The following is a 23,007-nucleotide window of genomic DNA, read 5'->3' as shown; positions in this document are numbered from 1 at the left end:
GCCGTGGGGGGAAGAGGGGCTGGCTCTCAGTCCCCGCCGCGCGGGGGGTGCCTCCCCCCCTCGCGATACGGATCCTAAGGGCCAGGGGGGGAACAGGGGCTGGCTCAGTCCCCGCCTCGCGGGGGGTGGCTCGCTCCGCTGAGATGGGCATCCTAAGAGCCAGGGGAGGAAGAGGGGGAGAGGATGATAATAATTTCAGCATCGCAGGCTGTGTTCACCCAGCCCGTTAAACTGTTATTAGTATCCTGAAAGGGAGAGGATGATATTACTCCCCATAACAGACAGATATGACTCCCCATCGTAGAGCACGAGGTGTACACCCGCCCTGTGATTTTCTTCCTCATATTCAGAGACCGAGAGGTTGATGTCACTCCCAATATCGGAGGAAGTATACACCCCCGTGTGAGATGTTCCTTAATGATATTCCACGGCGGAGGGGGTGATATGACTACATACATGGCAGAAAGTGGAAACCCCCCAGGGATATTATTCCCACGATCCTGGAGGGAAGAAGATGATGTTACTTTCAATATGACAGAAGGTGGATGAAGTGGTGGACTGCCCCTCCACACCTGTGAGTATTTCTAGTTGGGTGGGACGAGAGACTGAGAAAAGAAATAAGACACAGAGACAAAGTGTAAAGATACAACAGTGGGTCCAGGGGACCGGCGCTCAGCACACCAAGGACCTGCACCGGCACCAGCCTCTGAGTTCCCTCAGTTGTTATTGATTATGATTTTCATGATTTTAGCAGAAAGGAATGTAGTAGGAGAGCAGGGTGATGATAAGGAGAGAGTCAGCAGAAGACATGTGAGCAAAAGAATCCATGTCATAATTAGGTTCAAGGGAAGGTACTATGACTGGACGTGCACGTAAGCCAGATTTGTTTCTCTGCACCCAAACATCTCAGTGGAGTAAAGAAGAACAAGGCAGTGTTACTGCAAACATGTCTCGCCTCCCGCCACAGGGCAGCTTTTCTCCTATCTCAGAGTTGAACGAATGTACAATCGGGTTTTACACCGAGACATTCAGTTCCCAGGGGCAAGCAGGAGACAGTGGCCTTCCTCCATCTCAGCTGCAAGAGGCTTTCCTCTTTTACTAATCCACCTCAGCACAGACCCATTACGGGTGTCGGGCTGGGGGACGGTCAGGTCTTTCTCATCCCATGAGGCTATATTTCAGACTATCAGATGGGGAGAGAGCTTGGACCATACCCTGCTTTCAAGGGCAGAGGTCCCTGCGGCTTTCCACAGTGCATTGTGTCCCCGGTTTATTGAGACTAGAGAATGGCGATGACTTTTACCAAGTATACTGCTGGTAAACATTTCGTTAACAAGGCACGTCCTGCACAGCCCTACATCCCTTGAACTTTGATTTTATACAACACATGTTTTTGTGAGCTCCAGGTTGGGTCAAAGTGGCTGGGGCCAAGCGGCTAGGGCAAAGCTACAAATTAACAACATCTCAGCAAAGCAATTGTTTAAAGGACAGGTCTTTTTCAAAATGGAGTCTCTTATGTCTTTCCTTTCTACATGGACACAGTGACAGTCTGATCTCTCTCTCTTTTCCCTACAGGTGGACACGCCCCCACTGATATTCCTTCTAATTGCAACGTGGGAGAGGAGGATATGACACGCGATATCGCAGGGAGTAGAAACACCCCTGTGATACTGTTCTTCATATTCAGGGAGGAAGAGGATGATATTACTCCCAATACAGACGGGTGTACACCCTCTGTACACCGAGGGTGTACACCCGTCTGTGAAAGAGTTCTTAATCTCCAGAGGGGGAGATGATATTACTCACAATATGGTAAAGAGGCTGTGAGTCCACGGAGGATCCTCAGAGCCAGCGGGGGAAGAGGGGCTGGCTCTGAGACCCCGCCTCGCGGGGGGTGCCTCCCCCCCCTGCGATGGGGGTCCTAAGGGCCAGTGGGGGAAGAGGGGCTGGCTCTGAGACCCCGCCTCACGGGGGGTGCCTCCCCCCCCTGCGACGGGGGTCCTAAGAGCCAGCGGGGGAAGAGGGGCTGGCTCTGAGACCCCGCCTCGCGGGGGGTGCCTCCCCCCCCTGCGACGGGGGTCCTAAGAGCCAGCGGGGGAAGAGGGGCTGGCTCTGAGACCCCGCCTCGCGGGGGGTGCCTCCCCCCCCTGCGACGGGGGTCCTAAGGGCCAGCGGGGGAAGAGGGGCTGGCTCTGAGACCCCGCCTCACGGGGGGTGCCTCCCCCCCCTGCGACGGGGGTCCTAAGGGCCAGTGGGGGAAGAGGGGCTGGCTCTGAGACCCCGCCTCACGGGGGGTGCCTCCCCCCCTGCGATGGGGGTCCTAAGGGCCAGTGGGGGAAGAGGGGCTGGCTCTGAGACCCCGCCTCGTGGGGGTTGCCTCCCCCCCCTGCGATGGGGGTCCTAAGGGCCAGTGGGGAAGAGGGGCTGGCTCTCTGTACCCGCCTCGCGGGGGGTGCCTCCCCCCCCTGTGATGGGGGTCCTTAGAGCCAGGAGCAGAAGAGGGCCTGGCTCTCTGTACCCGCCTCGCGGGGGGTGCCTCCCCCCCCGCGATGGGGGTCCGAAGAGCCAGAAGGCTTAGAGGGGCTGGCTCTGAGTCCCCGCCTCGTGGGGGGTGCCTCCTCTCCCTGCGACGGGGTTCCTAAAGGCCAGTGGGGGAAGAGGGTCTGGCTCTGAGACCACGCCTCGCTGGGGTGCCTCCCCCCACTGCGATGGGGGTCCTAAGGGCCAGTGGTTGAAGAGGGGCTGGCTCTGAGACCCCGCCTCGCTGGGGGTGCCTCCTCCCCCTGCGACGGGGGTCCTAAGAGCCAGGGGGGGAAGAGGGGCTGGCTCTCAGTCCCCGCCTCGCGGGGAGTGCCTCCCCTTCCTGCGATGGGGGTCCTAAGAGCCAGGTGGGGAAGAGGGGCTGGCTTTCAGTCACCACAGCTTGGGGGGCCTTTATGTTCTGGTTTTACCCAAGAGTCAGCTGATTTGCTTCTTGTACTAGCAGGGCAGTTGCTGCCAAGGCCCTCAAACAGGGGGGCCATCCTTTAGAAACCCTGTCTAGCTGTTTAGAGAGGTAGGCCACCGGCCTCAGCCAGGGCCCCACAGTTTGGGTTTAAAGTCCAGCTGCCATCTTTTCTCTGACGCATACAGTGGAAAAGGCTTTGTGAGATCCGCTAGCCCCTGGGCTGGGGCTTTCAGAAGTTTTTCCTTTAAGTCATGAAAGACTTGCTGTTGTTGGAATCCCCATTCCAAAAGTTGCCGGTCCCCGCCCCCCTTTGTGACGTCATACAAAGGCGTGGCTAAGACTGCAAAGTTGGGCTCCGCAGTCTACAAAACCCCACAGCTCCTAGGAATTCTCTCACCAGCCTTCTGCCCTTAGGCTCCGGAAGATTGCAAATGACCTGCTTTCTTTCGGATCCCGGGCTGCTTTCGGACACCTGTCGAATAGTAAATCCCAAGTAAGCTACCTGCGGTCGTCGGCAGATCTGAGTTTTCTTCTTGGACACCTAATACCCACAGCCCTCCAGGTCAGTCCTAAGGATCTTAGAATCCTCGATGGGGGTCATAAGCCGGGGGGGAAGAGGGACTGGCTCTCAGTCCCCGCCTCACGGGGTGTGCCTCCCCCGTGTGATGGGGATCCTGAGAGTTGGGCGAGGAAGAAGGGCTGGCTGTCAGTCACCGCCTCGCGGGGGGTGCCTCCCCTCCCTGCGATGGGGGTCCTAAGAGCCAGGGGGGAAAGAGCGGCTGGCTCTCAGTCCCCGCCTCGCGGGGGGTGCCTCCCCCCCTGCGATGGGGGTCCTAAGAGAAATGGAGGGAAGAGGGGCTGGCTCTCAGTCCCCGCCACGAGGGGGTGCCTCCCCCCCTGCGATGGGGGTCCCAAGAGCCAGGGGGGGCAGAGCGGCTGGCTCTAAGTCCGCGCCTCGCCAAGGGTGCATCCCCCCACTGCGATGGGGTTCCTAAGAGCCAGGGGGGGAAGAAGGGCTGACTCTCAGTCCCCGCCTCGCGGGGCGTGCCTTGCTACCCTGCGATGGGGGTCCTAAGAGCCAGGCAGGGAAGAGGGGTTGGCTCCCAGTCCCCGCCGCGCGGGGGGTGCCTCCCCCCCACAGCGATGGGGGTCCTAAGAGCCGTGGGGGGAAGAGGGGCTGGCTCTCAGTCCCCGCCGCGCGGGGGGTGCCTCCCCCCCTCGCGATACGGATCCTAAGGGCCAGGGGGGGAACAGGGGCTGGCTCAGTCCCCGCCTCGCGGGGGGTGGCTCGCTCCGCTGAGATGGGCATCCTAAGAGCCAGGGGAGGAAGAGGGGGAGAGGATGATAATAATTTCAGCATCGCAGGCTGTGTTCACCCAGCCTGTTAAACTGTTATTAGTATCCTGAAAGGGAGAGGATGATATTACTCCCCATAACAGACAGATATGACTCCCCATCGTAGAGCACGAGGTGTACACCCGCCCTGTGATTTTCTTCCTCATATTCAGAGACCGAGAGGTTGATGTCACTCCCAATATCGGAGGAAGTATACACCCCCGTGTGAGATGTTCCTTAATGATATTCCACGGCGGAGGGGGTGATATGACTACATACATGGCAGAAAGTGGAAACCCCCCAGGGATATTATTCCCACGATCCTGGAGGGAAGAAGATGATGTTACTTTCAATATGACAGAAGGTGGATGAAGTGGTGGACTGCCCCTCCACACCTGTGAGTATTTCTAGTTGGGTGGGACGAGAGACTGAGAAAAGAAATAAGACACAGAGACAAAGTGTAAAGATACAACAGTGGGTCCAGGGGACCGGCGCTCAGCACACCAAGGACCTGCACCGGCACCAGCCTCTGAGTTCCCTCAGTTGTTATTGATTATGATTTTCATGATTTTAGCAGAAAGGAATGTAGTAGGAGAGCAGGGTGATGATAAGGAGAGAGTCAGCAGAAGACATGTGAGCAAAAGAATCTATGTCATAATTAGGTTCAAGGGAAGGTACTATGACTGGACGTGCACGTAAGCCAGATTTGTTTCTCTGCACCCAAACATCTCAGTGGAGTAAAGAAGAACAAGGCAGTGTTACTGCAAACATGTCTCGCCTCCCGCCACAGGGCAGCTTTTCTCCTATCTCAGAGTTGAACGAATGTACAATCGGGTTTTACACCGAGACATTCAGTTCCCAGGGGCAAGCAGGAGACAGTGGCCTTCCTCCATCTCAGCTGCAAGAGGCTTTCCTCTTTTACTAATCCACCTCAGCACAGACCCATTACGGGTGTCGGGCTGGGGGACGGTCAGGTCTTTCTCATCCCATGAGGCTATATTTCAGACTATCAGATGGGGAGAGAGCTTGGACCATACCCTGCTTTCAAGGGCAGAGGTCCCTGCGGCTTTCCACAGTGCATTGTGTCCCCGGTTTATTGAGACTAGAGAATGGCGATGACTTTTACCAAGTATACTGCTGGTAAACATTTCGTTAACAAGGCACGTCCTGCACAGCCCTACATCCCTTGAACTTTGATTTTATACAACACATGTTTTTGTGAGCTCCAGGTTGGGTCAAAGTGGCTGGGGCCAAGCGGCTAGGGCAAAGCTACAAATTAACAACATCTCAGCAAAGCAATTGTTTAAAGGACAGGTCTTTTTCAAAATGGAGTCTCTTATGTCTTTCCTTTCTACATGGACACAGTGACAGTCTGATCTCTCTCTCTTTTCCCTACAGGTGGACACGCCCCCACTGATATTCCTTCTAATTGCAACGTGGGAGAGGAGGATATGACACGCGATATCGCAGGGAGTAGAAACACCCCTGTGATACTGTTCTTCATATTCAGGGAGGAAGAGGATGATATTACTCCCAATACAGACGGGTGTACACCCTCTGTACACCGAGGGTGTACACCCGTCTGTGAAAGAGTTCTTAATCTCCAGAGGGGGAGATGATATTACTCACAATATGGTAAAGAGGCTGTGAGTCCACGGAGGATCCTCAGAGCCAGCGGGGGAAGAGGGGCTGGCTCTGAGACCCCGCCTCGCGGGGGGTGCCTCCCCCCCCTGCGATGGGGGTCCTAAGGGCCAGTGGGGGAAGAGGGGCTGGCTCTGAGACCCCGCCTCACGGGGGGTGCCTCCCCCCCCTGCGACGGGGGTCCTAAGAGCCAGCGGGGGAAGAGGGGCTGGCTCTGAGACCCCGCCTCGCGGGGGGTGCCTCCCCCCCCTGCGACGGGGGTCCTAAGAGCCAGCGGGGGAAGAGGGGCTGGCTCTGAGACCCCGCCTCGCGGGGGGTGCCTCCCCCCCCTGCGACGGGGGTCCTAAGGGCCAGCGGGGGAAGAGGGGCTGGCTCTGAGACCCCGCCTCACGGGGGGTGCCTCCCCCCCCTGCGACGGGGGTCCTAAGGGCCAGTGGGGGAAGAGGGGCTGGCTCTGAGACCCCGCCTCACGGGGGGTGCCTCCCCCCCTGCGATGGGGGTCCTAAGGGCCAGTGGGGGAAGAGGGGCTGGCTCTGAGACCCCGCCTCGTGGGGGTTGCCTCCCCCCCCTGCGATGGGGGTCCTAAGGGCCAGTGGGGAAGAGGGGCTGGCTCTCTGTACCCGCCTCGCGGGGGGTGCCTCCCCCCCCTGTGATGGGGGTCCTTAGAGCCAGGAGCAGAAGAGGGCCTGGCTCTCTGTACCCGCCTCGCGGGGGGTGCCTCCCCCCCCGCGATGGGGGTCCGAAGAGCCAGAAGGCTTAGAGGGGCTGGCTCTGAGTCCCCGCCTCGTGGGGGGTGCCTCCTCTCCCTGCGACGGGGTTCCTAAAGGCCAGTGGGGGAAGAGGGTCTGGCTCTGAGACCACGCCTCGCTGGGGTGCCTCCCCCCACTGCGATGGGGGTCCTAAGGGCCAGTGGTTGAAGAGGGGCTGGCTCTGAGACCCCGCCTCGCTGGGGGTGCCTCCTCCCCCTGCGACGGGGGTCCTAAGAGCCAGGGGGGGAAGAGGGGCTGGCTCTCAGTCCCCGCCTCGCGGGGAGTGCCTCCCCTTCCTGCGATGGGGGTCCTAAGAGCCAGGTGGGGAAGAGGGGCTGGCTTTCAGTCACCACAGCTTGGGGGGCCTTTATGTTCTGGTTTTACCCAAGAGTCAGCTGATTTGCTTCTTGTACTAGCAGGGCAGTTGCTGCCAAGGCCCTCAAACAGGGGGGCCATCCTTTAGAAACCCTGTCTAGCTGTTTAGAGAGGTAGGCCACCGGCCTCAGCCAGGGCCCCACAGTTTGGGTTTAAAGTCCAGCTGCCATCTTTTCTCTGACGCATACAGTGGAAAAGGCTTTGTGAGATCCGCTAGCCCCTGGGCTGGGGCTTTCAGAAGTTTTTCCTTTAAGTCATGAAAGACTTGCTGTTGTTGGAATCCCCATTCCAAAAGTTGCCGGTCCCCGCCCCCCTTTGTGACGTCATACAAAGGCGTGGCTAAGACTGCAAAGTTGGGCTCCGCAGTCTACAAAACCCCACAGCTCCTAGGAATTCTCTCACCAGCCTTCTGCCCTTAGGCTCCGGAAGATTGCAAATGACCTGCTTTCTTTCGGATCCCGGGCTGCTTTCGGACACCTGTCGAATAGTAAATCCCAAGTAAGCTACCTGCGGTCGTCGGCAGATCTGAGTTTTCTTCTTGGACACCTAATACCCACAGCCCTCCAGGTCAGTCCTAAGGATCTTAGAATCCTCGATGGGGGTCATAAGCCGGGGGGGAAGAGGGACTGGCTCTCAGTCCCCGCCTCACGGGGTGTGCCTCCCCCGTGTGATGGGGATCCTGAGAGTTGGGCGAGGAAGAAGGGCTGGCTGTCAGTCACCGCCTCGCGGGGGGTGCCTCCCCTCCCTGCGATGGGGGTCCTAAGAGCCAGGGGGGAAAGAGCGGCTGGCTCTCAGTCCCCGCCTCGCGGGGGGTGCCTCCCCCCCTGCGATGGGGGTCCTAAGAGAAATGGAGGGAAGAGGGGCTGGCTCTCAGTCCCCGCCACGAGGGGGTGCCTCCCCCCCTGCGATGGGGGTCCCAAGAGCCAGGGGGGGCAGAGCGGCTGGCTCTAAGTCCGCGCCTCGCCAAGGGTGCATCCCCCCACTGCGATGGGGTTCCTAAGAGCCAGGGGGGGAAGAAGGGCTGACTCTCAGTCCCCGCCTCGCGGGGCGTGCCTTGCTACCCTGCGATGGGGGTCCTAAGAGCCAGGCAGGGAAGAGGGGTTGGCTCCCAGTCCCCGCCGCGCGGGGGGTGCCTCCCCCCCACAGCGATGGGGGTCCTAAGAGCCGTGGGGGGAAGAGGGGCTGGCTCTCAGTCCCCGCCGCGCGGGGGGTGCCTCCCCCCCTCGCGATACGGATCCTAAGGGCCAGGGGGGGAACAGGGGCTGGCTCAGTCCCCGCCTCGCGGGGGGTGGCTCGCTCCGCTGAGATGGGCATCCTAAGAGCCAGGGGAGGAAGAGGGGGAGAGGATGATAATAATTTCAGCATCGCAGGCTGTGTTCACCCAGCCTGTTAAACTGTTATTAGTATCCTGAAAGGGAGAGGATGATATTACTCCCCATAACAGACAGATATGACTCCCCATCGTAGAGCACGAGGTGTACACCCGCCCTGTGATTTTCTTCCTCATATTCAGAGACCGAGAGGTTGATGTCACTCCCAATATCGGAGGAAGTATACACCCCCGTGTGAGATGTTCCTTAATGATATTCCACGGCGGAGGGGGTGATATGACTACATACATGGCAGAAAGTGGAAACCCCCCAGGGATATTATTCCCACGATCCTGGAGGGAAGAAGATGATGTTACTTTCAATATGACAGAAGGTGGATGAAGTGGTGGACTGCCCCTCCACACCTGTGAGTATTTCTAGTTGGGTGGGACGAGAGACTGAGAAAAGAAATAAGACACAGAGACAAAGTGTAAAGATACAACAGTGGGTCCAGGGGACCGGCGCTCAGCACACCAAGGACCTGCACCGGCACCAGCCTCTGAGTTCCCTCAGTTGTTATTGATTATGATTTTCATGATTTTAGCAGAAAGGAATGTAGTAGGAGAGCAGGGTGATGATAAGGAGAGAGTCAGCAGAAGACATGTGAGCAAAAGAATCCATGTCATACTTAGGTTCAAGGGAAGGTACTATGACTGGACGTGCACGTAAGCCAGATTTGTTTCTCTGCACCCAAACATCTCAGTGGAGTAAAGAAGAACAAGGCAGTGTTACTGCAAACATGTCTCGCCTCCCGCCACAGGGCAGCTTTTCTCCTATCTCAGAGTTGAACGAATGTACAATCGGGTTTTACACCGAGACATTCAGTTCCCAGGGGCAAGCAGGAGACAGTGGCCTTCCTCCATCTCAGCTGCAAGAGGCTTTCCTCTTTTACTAATCCACCTCAGCACAGACCCATTACGGGTGTCGGGCTGGGGGACGGTCAGGTCTTTCTCATCCCATGAGGCTATATTTCAGACTATCAGATGGGGAGAGAGCTTGGACCATACCCTGCTTTCAAGGGCAGAGGTCCCTGCGGCTTTCCACAGTGCATTGTGTCCCCGGTTTATTGAGACTAGAGAATGGCGATGACTTTTACCAAGTATACTGCTGGTAAACATTTCGTTAACAAGGCACGTCCTGCACAGCCCTACATCCCTTGAACTTTGATTTTATACAACACATGTTTTTGTGAGCTCCAGGTTGGGTCAAAGTGGCTGGGGCCAAGCGGCTAGGGCAAAGCTACAAATTAACAACATCTCAGCAAAGCAATTGTTTAAAGGACAGGTCTTTTTCAAAATGGAGTCTCTTATGTCTTTCCTTTCTACATGGACACAGTGACAGTCTGATCTCTCTCTCTTTTCCCTACAGGTGGACACGCCCCCACTGATATTCCTTCTAATTGCAACGTGGGAGAGGAGGATATGACACGCGATATCGCAGGGAGTAGAAACACCCCTGTGATACTGTTCTTCATATTCAGGGAGGAAGAGGATGATATTACTCCCAATACAGACGGGTGTACACCCTCTGTACACCGAGGGTGTACACCCGTCTGTGAAAGAGTTCTTAATCTCCAGAGGGGGAGATGATATTACTCACAATATGGTAAAGAGGCTGTGAGTCCACGGAGGATCCTCAGAGCCAGCGGGGGAAGAGGGGCTGGCTCTGAGACCCCGCCTCGCGGGGGGTGCCTCCCCCCCCTGCGATGGGGGTCCTAAGGGCCAGTGGGGGAAGAGGGGCTGGCTCTGAGACCCCGCCTCACGGGGGGTGCCTCCCCCCCCTGCGACGGGGGTCCTAAGAGCCAGCGGGGGAAGAGGGGCTGGCTCTGAGACCCCGCCTCGCGGGGGGTGCCTCCCCCCCCTGCGACGGGGGTCCTAAGAGCCAGCGGGGGAAGAGGGGCTGGCTCTGAGACCCCGCCTCGCGGGGGGTGCCTCCCCCCCCTGCGACGGGGGTCCTAAGGGCCAGCGGGGGAAGAGGGGCTGGCTCTGAGACCCCGCCTCACGGGGGGTGCCTCCCCCCCCTGCGACGGGGGTCCTAAGGGCCAGTGGGGGAAGAGGGGCTGGCTCTGAGACCCCGCCTCACGGGGGGTGCCTCCCCCCCTGCGATGGGGGTCCTAAGGGCCAGTGGGGGAAGAGGGGCTGGCTCTGAGACCCCGCCTCGTGGGGGTTGCCTCCCCCCCCTGCGATGGGGGTCCTAAGGGCCAGTGGGGAAGAGGGGCTGGCTCTCTGTACCCGCCTCGCGGGGGGTGCCTCCCCCCCCTGTGATGGGGGTCCTTAGAGCCAGGAGCAGAAGAGGGCCTGGCTCTCTGTACCCGCCTCGCGGGGGGTGCCTCCCCCCCCGCGATGGGGGTCCGAAGAGCCAGAAGGCTTAGAGGGGCTGGCTCTGAGTCCCCGCCTCGTGGGGGGTGCCTCCTCTCCCTGCGACGGGGTTCCTAAAGGCCAGTGGGGGAAGAGGGTCTGGCTCTGAGACCACGCCTCGCTGGGGTGCCTCCCCCCACTGCGATGGGGGTCCTAAGGGCCAGTGGTTGAAGAGGGGCTGGCTCTGAGACCCCGCCTCGCTGGGGGTGCCTCCTCCCCCTGCGACGGGGGTCCTAAGAGCCAGGGGGGGAAGAGGGGCTGGCTCTCAGTCCCCGCCTCGCGGGGAGTGCCTCCCCTTCCTGCGATGGGGGTCCTAAGAGCCAGGTGGGGAAGAGGGGCTGGCTTTCAGTCACCACAGCTTGGGGGGCCTTTATGTTCTGGTTTTACCCAAGAGTCAGCTGATTTGCTTCTTGTACTAGCAGGGCAGTTGCTGCCAAGGCCCTCAAACAGGGGGGCCATCCTTTAGAAACCCTGTCTAGCTGTTTAGAGAGGTAGGCCACCGGCCTCAGCCAGGGCCCCACAGTTTGGGTTTAAAGTCCAGCTGCCATCTTTTCTCTGACGCATACAGTGGAAAAGGCTTTGTGAGATCCGCTAGCCCCTGGGCTGGGGCTTTCAGAAGTTTTTCCTTTAAGTCATGAAAGACTTGCTGTTGTTGGAATCCCCATTCCAAAAGTTGCCGGTCCCCGCCCCCCTTTGTGACGTCATACAAAGGCGTGGCTAAGACTGCAAAGTTGGGCTCCGCAGTCTACAAAACCCCACAGCTCCTAGGAATTCTCTCACCAGCCTTCTGCCCTTAGGCTCCGGAAGATTGCAAATGACCTGCTTTCTTTCGGATCCCGGGCTGCTTTCGGACACCTGTCGAATAGTAAATCCCAAGTAAGCTACCTGCGGTCGTCGGCAGATCTGAGTTTTCTTCTTGGACACCTAATACCCACAGCCCTCCAGGTCAGTCCTAAGGATCTTAGAATCCTCGATGGGGGTCATAAGCCGGGGGGGAAGAGGGACTGGCTCTCAGTCCCCGCCTCACGGGGTGTGCCTCCCCCGTGTGATGGGGATCCTGAGAGTTGGGCGAGGAAGAAGGGCTGGCTGTCAGTCACCGCCTCGCGGGGGGTGCCTCCCCTCCCTGCGATGGGGGTCCTAAGAGCCAGGGGGGAAAGAGCGGCTGGCTCTCAGTCCCCGCCTCGCGGGGGGTGCCTCCCCCCCTGCGATGGGGGTCCTAAGAGAAATGGAGGGAAGAGGGGCTGGCTCTCAGTCCCCGCCACGAGGGGGTGCCTCCCCCCCTGCGATGGGGGTCCCAAGAGCCAGGGGGGGCAGAGCGGCTGGCTCTAAGTCCGCGCCTCGCCAAGGGTGCATCCCCCCACTGCGATGGGGTTCCTAAGAGCCAGGGGGGGAAGAAGGGCTGACTCTCAGTCCCCGCCTCGCGGGGCGTGCCTTGCTACCCTGCGATGGGGGTCCTAAGAGCCAGGCAGGGAAGAGGGGTTGGCTCCCAGTCCCCGCCGCGCGGGGGGTGCCTCCCCCCCACAGCGATGGGGGTCCTAAGAGCCGTGGGGGGAAGAGGGGCTGGCTCTCAGTCCCCGCCGCGCGGGGGGTGCCTCCCCCCCTCGCGATACGGATCCTAAGGGCCAGGGGGGGAACAGGGGCTGGCTCAGTCCCCGCCTCGCGGGGGGTGGCTCGCTCCGCTGAGATGGGCATCCTAAGAGCCAGGGGAGGAAGAGGGGGAGAGGATGATAATAATTTCAGCATCGCAGGCTGTGTTCACCCAGCCTGTTAAACTGTTATTAGTATCCTGAAAGGGAGAGGATGATATTACTCCCCATAACAGACAGATATGACTCCCCATCGTAGAGCACGAGGTGTACACCCGCCCTGTGATTTTCTTCCTCATATTCAGAGACCGAGAGGTTGATGTCACTCCCAATATCGGAGGAAGTATACACCCCCGTGTGAGATGTTCCTTAATGATATTCCACGGCGGAGGGGGTGATATGACTACATACATGGCAGAAAGTGGAAACCCCCCAGGGATATTATTCCCACGATCCTGGAGGGAAGAAGATGATGTTACTTTCAATATGACAGAAGGTGGATGAAGTGGTGGACTGCCCCTCCACACCTGTGAGTATTTCTAGTTGGGTGGGACGAGAGACTGAGAAAAGAAATAAGACACAGAGACAAAGTGTAAAGATACAACAGTGGGTCCAGGGGACCGGCGCTCAGCACACCAAGGACCTGCACCGGCACCAGCCTCTGAGTTCCCTCAGTTGTTATTGATTATGATTTTCATGATTTTAGCAGAAAGGAATGTAGTAGGAGAGCAGGGTGATGATAAGGAGAGAGTCAGCAGAAGACATGTGAGCAAAAGAATCCATGTCATACTTAGGTTCAAGGGAAGGTACTATGACTGGACGTGCACGTAAGCCAGATTTGTTTCTCTGCACCCAAACATCTCAGTGGAGTAAAGAAGAACAAGGCAGTGTTACTGCAAACATGTCTCGCCTCCCGCCACAGGGCAGCTTTTCTCCTATCTCAGAGTTGAACGAATGTACAATCGGGTTTTACACCGAGACATTCAGTTCCCAGGGGCAAGCAGGAGACAGTGGCCTTCCTCCATCTCAGCTGCAAGAGGCTTTCCTCTTTTACTAATCCACCTCAGCACAGACCCATTACGGGTGTCGGGCTGGGGGACGGTCAGGTCTTTCTCATCCCATGAGGCTATATTTCAGACTATCAGATGGGGAGAGAGCTTGGACCATACCCTGCTTTCAAGGGCAGAGGTCCCTGCGGCTTTCCACAGTGCATTGTGTCCCCGGTTTATTGAGACTAGAGAATGGCGATGACTTTTACCAAGTATACTGCTGGTAAACATTTCGTTAACAAGGCACGTCCTGCACAGCCCTACATCCCTTGAACTTTGATTTTATACAACACATGTTTTTGTGAGCTCCAGGTTGGGTCAAAGTGGCTGGGGCCAAGCGGCTAGGGCAAAGCTACAAATTAACAACATCTCAGCAAAGCAATTGTTTAAAGGACAGGTCTTTTTCAAAATGGAGTCTCTTATGTCTTTCCTTTCTACATGGACACAGTGACAGTCTGATCTCTCTCTCTTTTCCCTACAGGTGGACACGCCCCCACTGATATTCCTTCTAATTGCAACGTGGGAGAGGAGGATATGACACGCGATATCGCAGGGAGTAGAAACACCCCTGTGATACTGTTCTTCATATTCAGGGAGGAAGAGGATGATATTACTCCCAATACAGACGGGTGTACACCCTCTGTACACCGAGGGTGTACACCCGTCTGTGAAAGAGTTCTTAATCTCCAGAGGGGGAGATGATATTACTCACAATATGGTAAAGAGGCTGTGAGTCCACGGAGGATCCTCAGAGCCAGCGGGGGAAGAGGGGCTGGCTCTGAGACCCCGCCTCGCGGGGGGTGCCTCCCCCCCCTGCGATGGGGGTCCTAAGGGCCAGTGGGGGAAGAGGGGCTGGCTCTGAGACCCCGCCTCACGGGGGGTGCCTCCCCCCCCTGCGACGGGGGTCCTAAGAGCCAGCGGGGGAAGAGGGGCTGGCTCTGAGACCCCGCCTCGCGGGGGGTGCCTCCCCCCCCTGCGACGGGGGTCCTAAGAGCCAGCGGGGGAAGAGGGGCTGGCTCTGAGACCCCGCCTCGCGGGGGGTGCCTCCCCCCCCTGCGACGGGGGTCCTAAGGGCCAGCGGGGGAAGAGGGGCTGGCTCTGAGACCCCGCCTCACGGGGGGTGCCTCCCCCCCCTGCGACGGGGGTCCTAAGGGCCAGTGGGGGAAGAGGGGCTGGCTCTGAGACCCCGCCTCACGGGGGGTGCCTCCCCCCCTGCGATGGGGGTCCTAAGGGCCAGTGGGGGAAGAGGGGCTGGCTCTGAGACCCCGCCTCGTGGGGGTTGCCTCCCCCCCCTGCGATGGGGGTCCTAAGGGCCAGTGGGGAAGAGGGGCTGGCTCTCTGTACCCGCCTCGCGGGGGGTGCCTCCCCCCCCTGTGATGGGGGTCCTTAGAGCCAGGAGCAGAAGAGGGCCTGGCTCTCTGTACCCGCCTCGCGGGGGGTGCCTCCCCCCCCGCGATGGGGGTCCGAAGAGCCAGAAGGCTTAGAGGGGCTGGCTCTGAGTCCCCGCCTCGTGGGGGGTGCCTCCTCTCCCTGCGACGGGGTTCCTAAAGGCCAGTGGGGGAAGAGGGTCTGGCTCTGAGACCACGCCTCGCTGGGGTGCCTCCCCCCACTGCGATGGGGGTCCTAAGGGCCAGTGGTTGAAGAGGGGCTGGCTCTGAGACCCCGCCTCGCTGGGGGTGCCTCCTCCCCCTGCGACGGGGGTCCTAAGAGCCAGGGGGGGAAGAGGGGCTGGCTCTCAGTCCCCGCCTCGCGGGGAGTGCCTCCCCTTCCTGCGATGGGGGTCCTAAGAGCCAGGTGGGGAAGAGGGGCTGGCTTTCAGTCACCACAGCTTGGGGGGCCTTTATGTTCTGGTTTTACCCAAGAGTCAGCTGATTTGCTTCTTGTACTAGCAGGGCAGTTGCTGCCAAGGCCCTCAAACAGGGGGGCCATCCTTTAGAAACCCTGTCTAGCTGTTTAGAGAGGTAGGCCACCGGCCTCAGCCAGGGCCCCACAGTTTGGGTTTAAAGTCCAGCTGCCATCTTTTCTCTGACGCATACAGTGGAAAAGGCTTTGTGAGATCCGCTAGCCCCTGGGCTGGGGCTTTCAGAAGTTTTTCCTTTAAGTCATGAAAGACTTGCTGTTGTTGGAATCCCCATTCCAAAAGTTGCCGGTCCCCGCCCCCCTTTGTGACGTCATACAAAGGCGTGGCTAAGACTGCAAAGTTGGGCTCCGCAGTCTACAAAACCCCACAGCTCCTAGGAATTCTCTCACCAGCCTTCTGCCCTTAGGCTCCGGAAGATTGCAAATGACCTGCTTTCTTTCGGATCCCGGGCTGCTTTCGGACACCTGTCGAATAGTAAATCCCAAGTAAGCTACCTGCGGTCGTCGGCAGATCTGAGTTTTCTTCTTGGACACCTAATACCCACAGCCCTCCAGGTCAGTCCTAAGGATCTTAGAATCCTCGATGGGGGTCATAAGCCGGGGGGGAAGAGGGACTGGCTCTCAGTCCCCGCCTCACGGGGTGTGCCTCCCCCGTGTGATGGGGATCCTGAGAGTTGGGCGAGGAAGAAGGGCTGGCTGTCAGTCACCGCCTCGCGGGGGGTGCCTCCCCTCCCTGCGATGGGGGTCCTAAGAGCCAGGGGGGAAAGAGCGGCTGGCTCTCAGTCCCCGCCTCGCGGGGGGTGCCTCCCCCCCTGCGATGGGGGTCCTAAGAGAAATGGAGGGAAGAGGGGCTGGCTCTCAGTCCCCGCCACGAGGGGGTGCCTCCCCCCCTGCGATGGGGGTCCCAAGAGCCAGGGGGGGCAGAGCGGCTGGCTCTAAGTCCGCGCCTCGCCAAGGGTGCATCCCCCCACTGCGATGGGGTTCCTAAGAGCCAGGGGGGGAAGAAGGGCTGACTCTCAGTCCCCGCCTCGCGGGGCGTGCCTTGCTACCCTGCGATGGGGGTCCTAAGAGCCAGGCAGGGAAGAGGGGTTGGCTCCCAGTCCCCGCCGCGCGGGGGGTGCCTCCCCCCCACAGCGATGGGGGTCCTAAGAGCCGTGGGGGGAAGAGGGGCTGGCTCTCAGTCCCCGCCGCGCGGGGGGTGCCTCCCCCCCTCGCGATACGGATCCTAAGGGCCAGGGGGGGAACAGGGGCTGGCTCAGTCCCCGCCTCGCGGGGGGTGGCTCGCTCCGCTGAGATGGGCATCCTAAGAGCCAGGGGAGGAAGAGGGGGAGAGGATGATAATAATTTCAGCATCGCAGGCTGTGTTCACCCAGCCTGTTAAACTGTTATTAGTATCCTGAAAGGGAGAGGATGATATTACTCCCCATAACAGACAGATATGACTCCCCATCGTAGAGCACGAGGTGTACACCCGCCCTGTGATTTTCTTCCTCATATTCAGAGACCGAGAGGTTGATGTCACTCCCAATATCGGAGGAAGTATACACCCCCGTGTGAGATGTTCCTTAATGATATTCCACGGCGGAGGGGGTGATATGACTACATACATGGCAGAAAGTGGAAACCCCCCAGGGATATTATTCCCACGATCCTGGAGGGAAGAAGATGATGTTACTTTCAATATGACAGAAGGTGGATGAAGTGGTGGACTGCCCCTCCACACCTGTGAGTATTTCTAGTTGGGTGGGACGAGAGACTGAGAAAAGAAATAAGACACAGAGACAAAGTGTAAAGATACAACAGTGGGTCCAGGGGACTGGCGCTCAGCACACCAAGGACCTGCACCGGCACCAGCCTCTGAGTTCCCTCAGTTGTTATTGATTATGATTTTCATGATTTTAGCAGAAAGGAATGTAGTAGGAGAGCAGGGTGATGATAAGGAGAGAGTCAGCAGAAGACATGTGAGCAAAAGAATCCATGTCATAATTAGGTTCAAGGGAAGGTACTATGACTGGACGTGCACGTAAGCCAGATTTGTTTCTCTGCACCCAAACATCTCAGTGGAGTAAAGAAGAACAAGGCAGTGTTACTGCAAACATGTCTCGCCTCCCGCCACAGGGCAGCTTTTCTCCTATCTCAGAGTTGAACGAATGTACAATCGGGTTGTACACCGAGACATTCAGTTCCCAGGGGCAAGCAGGAGACAGTGGCCTTCCTCCATCTCAGCTGCAAGAGGCTTTCCTCTTTTACTAATCCACCTCAGCACAGACCCATTACGGGTGTCGGGCTGGGGGACAGTCAGGTCTTTCTCATCCCATGAGGCTATATTTCAGACTATCAGATGGGGAGAGAGCTTGGACCATACCCTGCTTTCAAGGGCAGAGGTCCCTGCGGCTTTCCACAGTGCATTGTGTCCCCGGTTTATTGAGACTAGAGAATGGCGATGACTTTTACCAAGTATACTGCTGGTAAACATTTCGTTAACAAGGCACGTCCTGCACAGCCCTACATCCCTTGAACTTTGATTTTATACAACACATGTTTTTGTGAGCTCCAGGTTGGGTCAAAGTGGCTGGGGCCAAGCGGCTAGGGCAAAGCTACAAATTAACAACATCTCAGCAAAGCAATTGTTTAAAGGACAGGTCTTTTTCAAAATGGAGTCTCTTATGTCTTTCCTTTCTACATGGACACAGTGACAGTCTGATCTCTCTTTCTTTTCCCTACAGGTGGACACGCCCCCACTGATATTCCTTCTAATTGCAACGTGGGAGAGGAGGATATGACACGCGATATCGCAGGGAGTAGAAACACCCCTGTGATACTGTTCCTCATATTCAGGGAGGAAGAGGATGATATTACTCCCAATACAGAGGGGTGTACACCCTCTGTACACCGAGGGTGTACACCCGTCTGTGAAAGAGTTCTTAATCTCCAGAGGGGGAGATGATATTACTCACAATATGGTAAAGAGGCTGTGAGTCCACGGAGGATCCTCAGAGCCAGCGGGGGAAGAGGGGCTGGCTCTCAGTCCCCGCCTCGCGGGGGTGCCTCCCCCCACTGCGATGGGGGTCCTAAGAGCCAGTGGGGGAAGAGGGGCTGGCTCTGAGACCCCGCCTCGCGGGGGGTGCCTCCCCCCCCTGCGATGGGGGTCCTAAGGGCCAGGGGGGAAGAGGGGCTGGCTCTCTGTACCCCCCTCGCGGGGGGTGCCTCCCCCCCCTGTGATGGGGGTCCTTAGAACCAGGAGCAGAAGAGGGCCTGGCTCTCTGTACCCGCCTCGCGGGGGGTGCCTCCCCCCCCGCGATGGGGGTCCGAAGAGCCAGAAGGCTTAGAGGGGCTGGCTCTGAGTCCCCGCCTCGTGGGGGGTGCCTCCTCTCCCTGCGACGGGGTTCCTAAAGGCCAGTGGGGGAAGAGGGTCTGGCTCTGAGACCACGCCTCGCTGGGGTGCCTCCCCCCACTGCGATGGGGGTCCTAAGGGCCAGTGGTTGAAGAGGGGCTGGCTCTGAGACCCCGCCTCACGGGGGTTGCCTCCCCCCCCTGCGATGGGGGTCCTAAGGGCCAGTGGGGAAGAGGGGCTGGCTCTCTGTACCCGCCTCGCGGGGGGTGCCTCCCCCCCCTGTGATGGGGGTCCTTAGAGCCAGGAGCAGAAGAGGGCCTGGCTCTCTGTACCCGCCTCGCGGGGGGTGCCTCCCCCCCCGCGATGGGGGTCTGAAGAGCCAGAAGGCTTAGAGGGGCTGGCTCTGAGTCCCCGCCTCGTGGGGGGTGCCTCCTCTCCCTGCGACGGGGGTCCTAAAGGCCAGTGGGGGTAGAGGGTCTGGCTCTGAGACCACGCCTCGCTGGGGTGCCTCCCCCCACTGCGATGGGGGTCCTAAGGGCCAGTGGGGGAAGAGGGGCTGGCTCTGAGACCCCGCCTCGCTGGGGGTGCCTCCTCCCCCTGCGACGGGGGTCCTAAGAGCCAGGGGGGGAAGAGGGGCTGGCTCTCAGTCCCCGCCTCGCGGGGAGTGCCTCCCCTTCCTGCGATGGGGGTCCTAAGAGCCAGGAGGGGAAGAGGGGCTGGCTTTCAGTCACCACAGCTTGGGGGGCCTTTATGTTCTGGTTTTACCCAAGAGTCAGCTGATTTGCTTCTTGTACTAGCAGGGCAGTTGCTGCCAAGGCCCTCAAACAGGGGGGCCATCCTTTAGAAACCCTGTCTAGCTGTTTAGAGAGGTAGGCCACCGGCCTCAGCCAGGGCCCCACAGTTTGGGTTTAAAGTCCAGCTGCCATCTTTTCTCTGACGCATACAGTGGAAAAGGCTTTGTGAGATCCGCTAGCCCCTGGGCTGGGGCTTTCAGAAGTTTTTCCTTTAAGTCATGAAAGACTTGCTGTTGTTGGAATCCCCATTCCAAAAGTTGCCGGTCCCCGCCCCCCTTTGTGACGTCATACAGAGGCGTGGCTAAGACTGCAAAGTTGGGCTCCGCAGTCTACAAAACCCCACAGCTCCTAGGAATTCTCTCACCAGCCTTCTGCCCTTAGGCTCCGGAAGATTGCAAATGACCTGCTTTCTTTCGGATCCCGGGCTGCTTTCGGACACCTGTCGAATAGTAAATCCCAAGTAAGCTACCTGCGGTCGTCGGCAGATCTGAGTTTTCTTCTTGGACACCTAATACCCACAGCCCTCCAGGTCAGTCCTAAGGATCTTAGAATCCTCGATGGGGGTCATAAGCCGGGGGGGAAGAGGGACTGGCTCTCAGTCCCCGCCTCACGGGGTGTGCCTCCCCCGTGTGATGGGGATCCTGAGAGTTGGGCGAGGAAGAAGGGCTGGCTGTCAGTCACCGCCTCGCGGGGGGTGCCTCCCCTCCCTGCGATGGGGGTCCTAAGAGCCAGGGGGGAAAGAGCGGCTGGCTCTCAGTCCCCGCCTCGCGGGGGGTGCCTCCCCCCCTGCGATGGGGGTCCTAAGAGAAATGGAGGGAAGAGGGGCTGGCTCTCAGTCCCCGCCACGAGGGGGTGCCTCCCCCCCTGCGATGGGGGTCCCAAGAGCCAGGGGGGGCAGAGCGGCTGGCTCTAAGTCCGCGCCTCGCCAAGGGTGCATCCCCCCACTGCGATGGGGTTCCTAAGAGCCAGGGGGGGAAGAAGGGCTGACTCTCAGTCCCCGCCTCGCGGGGCGTGCCTTGCTACCCTGCGATGGGGGTCCTAAGAGCCAGGCAGGGAAGAGGGGTTGGCTCCCAGTCCCCGCCGCGCGGGGGGTGCCTCCCCCCCACAGCGATGGGGGTCCTAAGAGCCGTGGGGGGAAGAGGGGCTGGCTCTCAGTCCCCGCCGCGCGGGGGGTGCCTCCCCCCCTCGCGATACGGATCCTAAGGGCCAGGGGGGGAACAGGGGCTGGCTCAGTCCCCGCCTCGCGGGGGGTGGCTCGCTCCGCTGAGATGGGCATCCTAAGAGCCAGGGGAGGAAGAGGGGGAGAGGATGATAATAATTTCAGCATCGCAGGCTGTGTTCACCCAGCCTGTTAAACTGTTATTAGTATCCTGAAAGGGAGAGGATGATATTACTCCCCATAACAGACAGATATGACTCCCCATCGTAGAGCACGAGGTGTACACCCGCCCTGTGATTTTCTTCCTCATATTCAGAGACCGAGAGGTTGATGTCACTCCCAATATCGGAGGAAGTATACACCCCCGTGTGAGATGTTCCTTAATGATATTCCACGGCGGAGGGGGTGATATGACTACATACATGGCAGAAAGTGGAAACCCCCCAGGGATATTATTCCCACGATCCTGGAGGGAAGAAGATGATGTTACTTTCAATATGACAGAAGGTGGATGAAGTGGTGGACTGCCCCTCCACACCTGTGAGTATTTCTAGTTGGGTGGGACGAGAGACTGAGAAAAGAAATAAGACACAGAGACAAAGTGTAAAGATACAACAGTGGGTCCAGGGGACCGGCGCTCAGCACACCAAGGACCTGCACCGGCACCAGCCTCTGAGTTCCCTCAGTTGTTATTGATTATGATTTTCATGATTTTAGCAGAAAGGAATGTAGTAGGAGAGCAGGGTGATGATAAGGAGAGAGTCAGCAGAAGACATGTGAGCAAAAGAATCTATGTCATAATTAGGTTCAAGGGAAGGTACTATGACTGGACGTGCACGTAAGCCAGATTTGTTTCTCTGCACCCAAACATCTCAGTGGAGTAAAGAAGAACAAGGCAGTGTTACTGCAAACATGTCTCGCCTCCCGCCACAGGGCAGCTTTTCTCCTATCTCAGAGTTGAACGAATGTACAATCGGGTTTTACACCGAGACATTCAGTTCCCAGGGGCAAGCAGGAGACAGTGGCCTTCCTCCATCTCAGCTGCAAGAGGCTTTCCTCTTTTACTAATCCACCTCAGCACAGACCCATTACGGGTGTCGGGCTGGGGGACAGTCAGGTCTTTCTCATCCCATGAGGCTATATTTCAGACTATCAGATGGGGAGAGAGCTTGGACCATACCCTGCTTTCAAGGGCAGAGGTCCCTGCGGCTTTCCACAGTGCATTGTGTCCCCGGTTTATTGAGACTAGAGAATGGCGATGACTTTTACCAAGTATACTGCTGGTAAACATTTCGTTAACAAGGCACGTCCTGCACAGCCCTACATCCCTTGAACTTTGATTTTATACAACACATGTTTTTGTGAGCTCCAGGTTGGGTCAAAGTGGCTGGGGCCAAGCGGCTAGGGCAAAGCTACAAATTAACAACATCTCAGCAAAGCAATTGTTTAAAGGACAGGTCTTTTTCAAAATGGAGTCTCTTATGTCTTTCCTTTCTACATGGACACAGTGACAGTCTGATCTCTCTTTCTTTTCCCTACAGGTGGACACGCCCCCACTGATATTCCTTCTAATTGCAACGTGGGAGAGGAGGATATGACACGCGATATCGCAGGGAGTAGAAACACCCCTGTGATACTGTTCTTCATATTCAGGGAGGAAGAGGATGATATTACTCCCAATACAGAGGGGTGTACACCCTCTGTACACCGAGGGTGTACACCCGTCTGTGAAAGAGTTCTTAATCTCCAGAGGGGGAGATGATATTACTCACAATATGGTAAAGAGGCTGTGAGTCCACGGAGGATCCTCAGAGCCAGCGGGGGAAGAGGGGCTGGCTCTCAGTCCCCGCCTCGCGGGGGTGCCTCCCCCCACTGCGATGGGGGTCCTAAGAGCCAGTGGGGGAAGAGGGGCTGGCTCTGAGACCCCGCCTCGCGGGGGGTGCCTCCCCCCCCTGCGATGGGGGTCCTAAGGGCCAGTGGGGGAAGAGGGGCTGGCTCTGAGACCCCGCCTCGCGGGGGGTGCCTCCCCCCCCTGCGACGGGGGTCCTAAGAGCCAGCGGGGGAAGAGGGGCTGGCTCTGAGACCCCGCCTCGCGGGGGGTGCCTCCCCCCCCTGCGACGGGGGTCCTAAGGGCCAGCGGGGGAAGAGGGGCTGGCTCTGAGACCCCGCCTCACGGGGGGTGCCTCCCCCCCCTGCGACGGGGGTCCTAAGGGCCAGTGGGGGAAGAGGGGCTGGCTCTGAGACCCCGCCTCACGGGGGGTGCCTCCCCCCCTGCGACGGGGGTCCTAAGGGCCAGTGGGGGAAGAGGGGCTGGCTCTGAGACCCCGCCTCGTGGGGGTTGCCTCCCCCCCCTGCGATGGGGGTCCTAAGGGCCAGTGGGGAAGAGGGGCTGGCTCTCTGTACCCGCCTCGCGGGGGTGCCTCCCCCCCCTGTGATGGGGGTCCTTAGAGC

General features: G+C 58.6%; 1 protein-coding gene and 5 long non-coding RNA genes across 6 annotated transcripts in view; all 6 read left to right on the top strand.

The window, feature by feature from the left end:
• LOC134728417 (zinc-regulated GTPase metalloprotein activator 1A-like) overlaps nt 1–1,850 on the top strand; it is a 46,857-nt gene extending 45,007 nt beyond the window's left edge. The window contains exons 12-13 of the mRNA XM_063604086.1: nt 351–574; nt 1,576–1,850. Of these exons, the coding sequence (XP_063460156.1) occupies nt 351–365 (15 nt within the window). The 3' untranslated portion in view covers nt 366–574; nt 1,576–1,850. The remainder of the gene's footprint in view (nt 1–350; nt 575–1,575) is intronic.
• A 506-nt stretch (nt 1,851–2,356) lies between these two features.
• On the top strand, nt 2,357–6,039 carry LOC134730340 (uncharacterized). Its single transcript, XR_010112095.1, has 3 exons — nt 2,357–3,509; nt 4,456–4,679; nt 5,681–6,039. It is a non-coding gene; the product is annotated as an uncharacterized LOC134730340 (long non-coding RNA).
• Nucleotides 6,040–6,461: 422 nt separating this feature from the next.
• Nucleotides 6,462–10,144, top strand: LOC134730339 (uncharacterized). The gene is made up of 3 exons (XR_010112094.1): nt 6,462–7,614; nt 8,561–8,784; nt 9,786–10,144. It is a non-coding gene; the product is annotated as an uncharacterized LOC134730339 (long non-coding RNA).
• Nucleotides 10,145–10,547: 403 nt separating this feature from the next.
• LOC134730341 (uncharacterized) lies at nt 10,548–14,249 on the top strand. The gene is made up of 3 exons (XR_010112096.1): nt 10,548–11,719; nt 12,666–12,889; nt 13,891–14,249. It is a non-coding gene; the product is annotated as an uncharacterized LOC134730341 (long non-coding RNA).
• Nucleotides 14,250–14,670: 421 nt separating this feature from the next.
• LOC134730337 (uncharacterized) lies at nt 14,671–19,101 on the top strand. Its single transcript, XR_010112092.1, has 3 exons — nt 14,671–15,824; nt 16,771–16,994; nt 17,996–19,101. It is a non-coding gene; the product is annotated as an uncharacterized LOC134730337 (long non-coding RNA).
• Nucleotides 19,102–19,313: 212 nt separating this feature from the next.
• On the top strand, nt 19,314–22,485 carry LOC134730338 (uncharacterized). The gene is made up of 3 exons (XR_010112093.1): nt 19,314–19,926; nt 20,873–21,096; nt 22,098–22,485. It is a non-coding gene; the product is annotated as an uncharacterized LOC134730338 (long non-coding RNA).
• The last annotated feature ends 522 nt before the right edge of the window (nt 22,486–23,007 follow it).

This window comes from Pan paniscus, chromosome 4 (assembly GCF_029289425.2).
Source record: "Pan paniscus chromosome 4, NHGRI_mPanPan1-v2.0_pri, whole genome shotgun sequence".
NCBI lineage: Eukaryota > Metazoa > Chordata > Mammalia > Primates > Hominidae > Pan > Pan paniscus.
This window is presented reverse-complemented; position numbering and strand designations above follow the sequence as displayed.